Genomic DNA, 8,668 nt, shown 5'->3' with positions numbered 1-8,668 from the left:
TGTGCTCTGTGAAACTACGGCTTCATGGCCAATGTTTATCGCAGCATTTCTCAAAGCTAAGGCTTCCTTAACACAGGGCTTTTTAGAACTCAGTGACTAATATGCATTTTTGAATCCCAGTGGTTCTCAAAGTGTGGTTCCCCAGGACCAGCAGCCTCAGTATCACCTGGAAACTTGTTAGAAATCCAGTCTCAAGCCCACACTGGACCTGCCCAACCAGAATCTCTGAAGGTGGGGTCCAGCAATCTGGGTCTTTCAAGCCCTCTAGGTGTTTCTGATGTGTACAAACGCTCTGAGAGCCAATGGTGTTTGCAGTGTTTTCCAGAACTATTCTTTCATCACATGGCAGGGCTAATATATTCTGCCATAAGAAATATTACTGAAGTGTGTGTGTGTGTATGTGTGTAATGAAGATGAGTGCAAGTATCATCCCTTGTTAAGGAGGTTTATTTGAGGACTATTTAATTATTGATTTATTTAACACCACCTTCTATTATAAACAACTTGAGGCAGATCAAAGAGAATGCCGGGAGTAAAACATTCTTCCCAGGTATTTTGACTTCTTATTTATGCCAGGCTTCCCTGAGACACCAATGTACCATACTGATTTGTTTATTACCAGCAGAACTCTGTTCTTCCTGAACAAATAAGGAAGCAAAAGCAGCAACTAAAATAGTCAACAAGCCAAAACCTTAAGGTCCTTGGAGCAAGAGAGAGACAATGTATTTCTTTTCTCTACTGATGGAAAATTAGTAAGACTTAATAGGGGGTGGAGGTTGAGCGAGTTTACTGGTGCAAGTACAAATGCTCCTCAGTCCAAGCTAGGCACGCAGCCTTACTTCATGCAGGTAGACTTCAGAGCTCAGGCAGGATGAGGGCTTAACTCTTTCACCGCGTTAACTGATTTCAAGTTTTGTTTTTTCAAAATGTGTGAGAAATTCACAAAAACCAAAAAGTTGATATTTTGACAATTTTATGCATTCAATAATAACAATTTGAGCTGCTTTGTATATAAATGACATTATTTTCATGTACAAAAATTTCCTATTGTTATTCATTCTCGAAAAACACAAAAATATAGAAAAATGTACATCTGCTTTCTTAAACTTCCTTTCTGGAAGTTTCCATCTGCAGTCAGTGGGTGGAAGCATTCATTCGGATATGACCGTTGTGGCAAAAGGGTTAGGAGCGCACTAGGTGAGTGAACTGGGTTGGGCTGAGAGCTCCTGCTTGAATGTCGCCCAGATATCTTAGGAATGGGCAGCCTCCCCTCCATGCAAAAGCATGTTGATCAGATCCCTGGTAAGTTTATTTGACAGATGCCCTTAAAAGAACCAGTCAACTATGTTTTACCTGTTCCTCCACTCTTACCTTCCTATCTTGACTATTCTTGAAGCATGCATTAACAGGCAATGGCAGCTTTGGCAAGCTGGTGAAAGGTCAATGACATTAAAAATGTTTCTATTTTCCTTCAGCTCTCAGAGGTGGAAAGAACCTTAGATATTTAGTCCTGTGTCTTCCCTCTACCTAGAAAATGAGCAACAGAGAGGGCAAGTGACAGTGTTAATGGCAGAGAGAATACTAGAACATAGGTCTCCTTTGTACAGTTCCATCACTGAATGGGAACAAGAATACTTTGTCCAAGTGCCATAACTAGTACAATAAACACACTATATACATAATTCAGTGTTTAAATCCAGTTTCTACAATGGTTCATGGCAAGTAATGGACACTCAATAAATACATGTTGAAGGATTTTTCTTTGAATGAATATAAAGAGTTTATTCGGTGCGTATTTGGGTATACAACAACAAATATTAAACAACTTTTTTTAAACTTTTTTGTGCACAGGGCAGAAAGCTGCCTGTACATGCTATGCCCACTTTTGGAACACAGATTTTAACAATTATTAATGCACAAAATCTTACATATCATGCAACTCTATGCCAAGATTCCAACTTTCTTCCATGCAACAGATATGAAGATCTAAATGGAAACCTAGCTAAGTCTTAAACACTTTTCCAGAAGCAAGTATAAGTATATGTTGTTTAGGGGTAACCAGTCTTGATATTTCCTTGTACACAATATTCACGTGCCAAATACAATGACAAGAGGACTCATACATATACAGATAAGACATTTCTTATTTTAACAACACAAAAGACAATATCACAGTTCTACAGTTCCTGTCTTTACACAAGAAGCCACAACAATAGTTTAACATGATAACACAAATGGAATTAAGAGAAATCTACACTTGAGAATAATCTTTTTTTTCTTTTTTAAGTCATCTTTACTGACTGGGGTTGACAATACAACTCAATTTCTACGCACAAAGTACAGCACAAGAACTTGACCGGAACACTACAAATCTGAAAAAAAAAATACAACAAAAACAATGGTAAAATCACAAGAACACTGTTACCTTGAGCCTGAGATGCCAATTCAGATTCAACCCTGAATTTGGTTGATTTTGATTAAGTGACAGGGAGTCAATAAAACCACTGAATTTCAGAGATCGTAAAGTTGCACTATACCAAAGTAAAGAATACATTTGAGTCAAGCGTAGATAGAAAACATTAAGCCAAGAAAACAACACAGTTCACATAATTTTGTTTGCCCCTACAAAACATTTAAGCAGTTAATTTTGTTTTGATTTTGAAGAGCAATTGTGGTCTTTTCAATTTCCTTGGTTGGAGGGCAAATTTTTATCAGCATTAGTGCTGTGAAACTATTTTGGTTTTGTCATCACCAAAGTATAAGTGAGATCATGAGAAAATTGGGCAGTCCTTCTCCCGGATTTAGTTCACTGATAATGCTTGGCATTCTTTTGCACAAGCTCAGTCGAAATTATGGGGCTTTAAGTATGGATCTAAGGTTTGATGGCAGAGAGAAGAGCGAACCCTGCCTGTTTGTCTGGTAAACGTTACTGACAAATTTGAACTTTGGGATGAAGGACTGCTAGAAGAATTCAACAGCACCTGGAGGTAAGGTTCTGTTACAGAGCCCTTGTTTTGCCCTCACTGGCTACGTTGATTCGTTGTGGCTCATGGATTTGCCTCCGTTCAGCACGCCGGAGACACTTCTGCTCTTGGTTGGGGTCCCGCTTCCAGATCGGGAGAACTCCGTGAGATCGTGCAGCGATGGCTCCTTGTACATGGCCACTGAAAAGCACAGAAAGATGGTGTCAAAGGCTTTCAAGTGGGCACACCACACTAGCTCTCAACATTTCTTCTGGTTACTAGGCTTCCATGCTTGAGGCCACACATGACAAATATTGCTTTCAAAGCCTCAGTAGGGAGTAAACTGGATCAGATTAAGCAAAATGTAGTTTTCGTGAAGTAGTGTGTAAAGAATTCTAATACCTAATTTCCATCACTTATGGTTACGTGTATGAGAGGATTAATGAAAAATGCATTTAATAAAGCTCTTAGAGGTTTAAATATGATCTAGAGCATGCTGTGCAAGCCAAATATTAAAATTTAAAACATTTTCAAACACTGATTTCTATCATGCTTTAAAATGAAACTCTCCAAGAGTCTAAATATTAGCACAGTTCTTAATGCAATAAATGGTAAATATTATTGTCATGCTGTAAACAACAGCATTAGCTTAGGCTTACGAGGCACTTATAACATGCTAGATACTATTCTAAGTGCTTTGCATTTATTATCTCATTAAATCCGCATAAGAATCCCCTGACGTACCTACTCTTATCCATATTTTACACACAAGGAGCTTGAGGCACACACAGGTCAATAATCTGCCCAAGACCATCCGGTTAGTAAAGGGTGAAGCTGGGATTTGAATCCAAGTAGTCTGGTACCAGAAAACGTGCTGTGAAGCAGTGCTCTGCTGATTTGACTGGGCAGTCTGCCCTACTCGAAACCTCTAGTCTAACCCCAGGGCCAGTAACCTATTGGAGGTCTCGCTCTTCTTTGCCTGTATTGTCTATCCCTTCTCCACCATGTCTCACTACCAACATCCCATCCCTATTTTCTGCAACCCCTCTCTACCTTTCACCCTTTCTAATTTGCTACTAATCTGCCCCTAACGACTGGAAAACAAAACTATGAATGAAAATTGTTGGAGCAATGCTGTTGAGCCCTGAAGAGAGGGCCCAAGGAGCTTTCTGATTAGTACAAAGTGTGCACACATTTAAGCATCAAGCATCTGTGTTTCTGCCCAGGGACCATTTTGGCATAATTTGGAGTTCTTGGCTATCCTTAGCAATTGAGCTACTTCCATATAAGTAAGGTGCTACTATATGTAGATATACTAGGGGGAAAATTAAAATCAGATCAGATGCTGTTGTCAATGCATTAATGTTTTTAAGTGTTGTAAAATGTTACTAAATTTTTGTATAAATGCCTTAATGTAGAAAAATTATGTTCCATTTCCCAAAGTGTGATAAAGGATTGATTTAAATACATACTTATTTAATCCACAGCTCCTATAATGTCAAGCTTACCTTTCAGTGGTTTGGGCAGAAAGTGGGCGGCAGGCTTGTTCTTCTTCACATGGTTTCCTTTCATGATCTCTCCTTCTTTGTTCAGACCCAGATACCACCCTCGGCCTGACTGCTGCTGACGGTACATCATCGATGAATATGTCACGTAATAATTTTCAAACACGGATTCTTTGAATTTGCACTCAGGTGTGAAATGTTCCTACAAGAAAAGTAAATAAACTAAAGCTCAATATTTATAGCTACGGATTTCATGGAGAACTTATGTGGCACTGCCCTTCAAAAGTTAAGGATATACTTTGTTAAGTTTGTAAGACCAGTATTCTATTTTCATAGCATAAAATATTAACAGCATAAAGTATTATCATTGGAAAACAAGGCTATATATAACATTTTGCGTGATGCTTTCGATAAAGCCCCAAATGCAAGTGATACTGATCAATGATTAGCTCTTTTTGTAATAAGGTAATGGAAAAATTAGAACCAGCCACCTAAGTGTAATATATTGGACAAATCCAAGAGCCAGAGACTGAAAAGACAAGCATAAAGCTGTCACATGGAGCTGTGTTTCCTTTGTAAATATGAGAAAACAAATATTCAGTCCTTACACTTAATTTCATAGATTCTCCAGTTACTGTAAAGTATAATTGTCAATTGCCCAAGGCTGAAATCTGTGTTACAATTCTGGCTGCCTATATTTCTAAAGTGATGCTACAAAGAAAGACTCCTTTTTACTTTTAGGTAAACCAAACTGATTTTTTTTTTTAGATCATTGGACCTTGACTTAAAAAATTTCCCTCCTCACCCCATCCTTACATTACAGTAACATTTACAAGCAAATCAATATAGAAGCAAGAAATTTACAGTAATCCTACAAGCAGACATGAGAGCAGCCCAGGCTGAACCCTGGAATGTGATTTTCTGCCATGCTTTCTTTGGAATTGCCCATACAAATGATGGGTTCCTGACCCAACTGGCTGTTTCAGAAAAACAGAAACAGAAAACCTTCTTTCAAGTTTTATGTATGTGTGTAAATAATGAACAGCCATTAAAAAATCGCCATTTGTCTATCATGAATAAATCAACAAACTACAAGGGCTGGTGCGGATGTGGAGAAAAGGGAACGCTTGTGCACTGTTGGTGGGATTGCAGATTGGTGCAGCCACTGTGGAAAACAGTATGGAGGTATCTCAAAAATCTGAAAATGGAACTACCTTATGATCCAGCAATTCCACTCCTAGGTATCTATCCGGAGAAATGCAAAACTCTAATTCAAAAAACTTTATGCACTCCTATGTTTATTGCAGCACTATACACAATAGCCAAGACATGGAAACAACTGAAATGCCCATCGGTAGATGACTGGATTAAGAAACTGTGGTACATTTATACAATGGAGTATTACGCAGCCATAAAGAAGAAAGAAATCTTACCATTTGCAACAACATGGATGGACCTAGAGAACATTATGTTAAGTGAAATAAGTCAGACAGAGAAAGACAAATACCATATGATCTTATTTATATGTGGAATCTAGAAAAGAATAAGTGAATGAACTAATCAGAAACAGTTTTGGAGACATAGAGGAAAAACTGAGGGTTGTTAGATGAGAGGGGGGTGGGGATAAGGGGGAAAGTGAGGGGATTAGAAAACAGTAATCACAAGACGGCTACAGGGTTTTGAAAAATTAATTTGGGGAACGTAATCAATAATGTTGTAAAGATTTTGTAGGGTATCCGATGGACACTTGTCCCATTAGGGAGACCACCTCAGGGAAGATGTAGATGCTTGATCAATGTTCTGTACACCTGAAGCTGAACAATAATGAACGCCAACTATAATTTTATATATATATATATATATATATGTATATATATATATATGTATATATATATATATATGTATATATATATATATGTATATATATATATATATGTATGTATATACTTACAAGAAGTGGAGTACAGCATTAGGAATAGAGACAGTGGAAATGTAGTGGCTCGGTGCGATGTCAGAGGGATAGTGGATGGGGGAGGGGGGTCCACACAGTGTGAGGGATATAAATGATAAACGTCTAGATATTAGTTTGTCTTGTGCAGCTGAAACTAATAAATAAAAAAAACCCTAGACACTGCACTGTTCTGTACAGGAGAAACTAGTCACATGCGGCTACTGAGCACTTGAAATGTGGCCAGCCTGACTGGGATGTCCTGCAAGTACAAAATACACACCAGATGACAATGACTTCGTACAATAAAAGGAATGTAAAATATTTTTTCTATTGATTACATGTACAAATGATAATTTTGAATATATTAGGTTAAACAAAACACATTATCAAAACTAATAAGAAAAGGCCATTTGTAAGCAAAATGAAATGAACAGCAAATTTTAATCCCTAAGCAATCCATAGAGTAGCAGAGGGTCCATTTGGAGTGAAAGATAATGAAGAAAATGTTAACTGAGAGACATATGACAGTGGCATTAGGGAAGCCATTAGAGTTTAGCTCGCTTGCTGGGATGTTATCAGGAATAACTTTTGATAAAGCCCTAAAATAAAACACCTTGTGAAACTACTGCAAGCTTTCTGGACACCAGTCTTTTCGAAACAATGCCTCCGTGGTCCTACCTTCCTTCCTTTTCTTGTGAGGTACCATTCTAAGCAATGCAGTACCTTAACAACAGGATGTAAGGCATTCTCAGAGAGTCTCGTCAGCAAAGATGGACACATTCCTCAAATGAGGCTGCTTTTCTCTGAAAGTGAAACAATTGAACATTGTTTTCTTTTTTTCTGGGAATCCACACAATCTGTCTCCCTCAGTAATCTCACTGGCACCGGCTAGAATCATCTTTTGGGGTTATTTCAGCCTGGGGGCATACTTGATAGATCCTCAGAAGAGTCACACAGATTCTATCTACCCAAGAAGAAATGTACTTCTAAGGCAACTATCACATGGTTGGAACCAAAGTGTTCTATTGATAGGCTGTGAAAAGTCCTCTTTGTAGGATTCTCAACATAGGGAAAGCCAAGGTAACCCTACAAAGAACTTGAACTAAAAGTCTCAGCATTCCCTCCAGTGATGAGGACAATTGCATAGAACGTTGCTGAAATTCACTGGGAATTAAATCACCATTTGGAAAAAAACCTCATCGTGAGAGAGTGGATTTTAGTTTCACAATGAGTCATAAAGCATTTGAAAACAAATATGATGAATAATGTATAGGATTAAGGTGAGTGATGTTATGTAGCCACATGAACATACTGTATTACTGACCACAAAATGATGAGATGGGAACATTGTGTGCTCTAAGGCAGGTCCCCCAAAAGGGTTGTATTTACGTCTTGTGTGATGGCAGCACTCATTCATTCATTTCTACACATTTTCTGAGAATCCATTATATACTTGGGTGGTACTAAAAATCCATAGGTAAATAGGATGTGGCCTCAGAAAGTTTACCATATATTTTCAGGTGTCAGGCATACACCCAAATAACCAGGTGTGCTGCCATTAAGTACAGAAAGGGAGGCGTAAAGGAGGTGTTTATTGTATGAGAACAGAGGGAGCCTGACTTAATTCTGACTGCGGGACTACAGAGGGGTGGGCTTCACAGAGAGGGTGTTATTTTAGCTGAGCCTTGAAGGATGAGTAGGAATTCAAAACAGAAAAAGGGGAAGAAGAATATTTGAAGCACAGAGCCGAACAGTCCTGTAACCTCCGCCTCTGAGTCCCTGTCTCAGTGATTAGAGTCCACCGTCCTGGCAACTGCTCACACTTAAACCCGCAGGGGACCTTGACATTCTTCCACATGCTTTCCATTCCCATCGCCCCTGCTCTAGGTCACGCCCCTAATAACTCCGCACTGGCCTGCTCCAATAACCTCTCCCCTTCTGCTACAAAATTTCCCTCCTGACACAAAGTTCCCTTCCTCAGGAACTTTTGTTGGTTTCACCGTGCCTCTAGTAAAAAGGACAGCTTGACGTGTCATTTAAAATTCTCCACAATTCAGTCACTGCCATTCCTTCAGTCTCATCCTCTACCAAAGAATTATGCATACTTTCACAGATTCCATTTGTTTCCTTTGTTCAGAATGTCACTCTTCTCTCTCTACCTACTGGCTTTCCCGTCATCCCTCAAGACCTAGCTTAAATATGACTGCCTCTGGAATCATACTTGATCTCTCCAAATTAGCATCAATTAT

General features: G+C 38.8%; 1 protein-coding gene across 13 annotated transcripts in view; it reads right to left on the bottom strand.

Annotated features, from left to right (window-relative positions):
- Window positions 1-1,755: 1,755 nt before the first annotated feature.
- The window catches only part of FGF13 (fibroblast growth factor 13), a 521,106-nt gene continuing 514,193 nt past the window's right edge, over window positions 1,756-8,668 (bottom strand). For all 13 annotated transcript variants that reach the window (XM_081042381.1, XM_081042384.1, XM_081042390.1 and 10 more), the window contains 2 exons: window positions 4,472-4,670; window positions 1,756-3,164 (listed from right to left, as the gene is read on the bottom strand). In XM_081042381.1, the coding sequence (XP_080898507.1) occupies window positions 3,028-3,164; window positions 4,472-4,670 (336 nt within the window). In that variant the 3' untranslated portion in view covers window positions 1,756-3,027. The remainder of the gene's footprint in view (window positions 3,165-4,471; window positions 4,671-8,668) is intronic.

Source organism: Rhinolophus hipposideros (assembly GCF_964194185.1).
Source record: "Rhinolophus hipposideros genome assembly, chromosome: X".
NCBI classification, from domain to species: domain Eukaryota; kingdom Metazoa; phylum Chordata; class Mammalia; order Chiroptera; family Rhinolophidae; genus Rhinolophus; species Rhinolophus hipposideros.
Note: the sequence above shows the minus strand (reverse complement) of the source record. Positions and strands in the feature narration are given on the sequence as shown.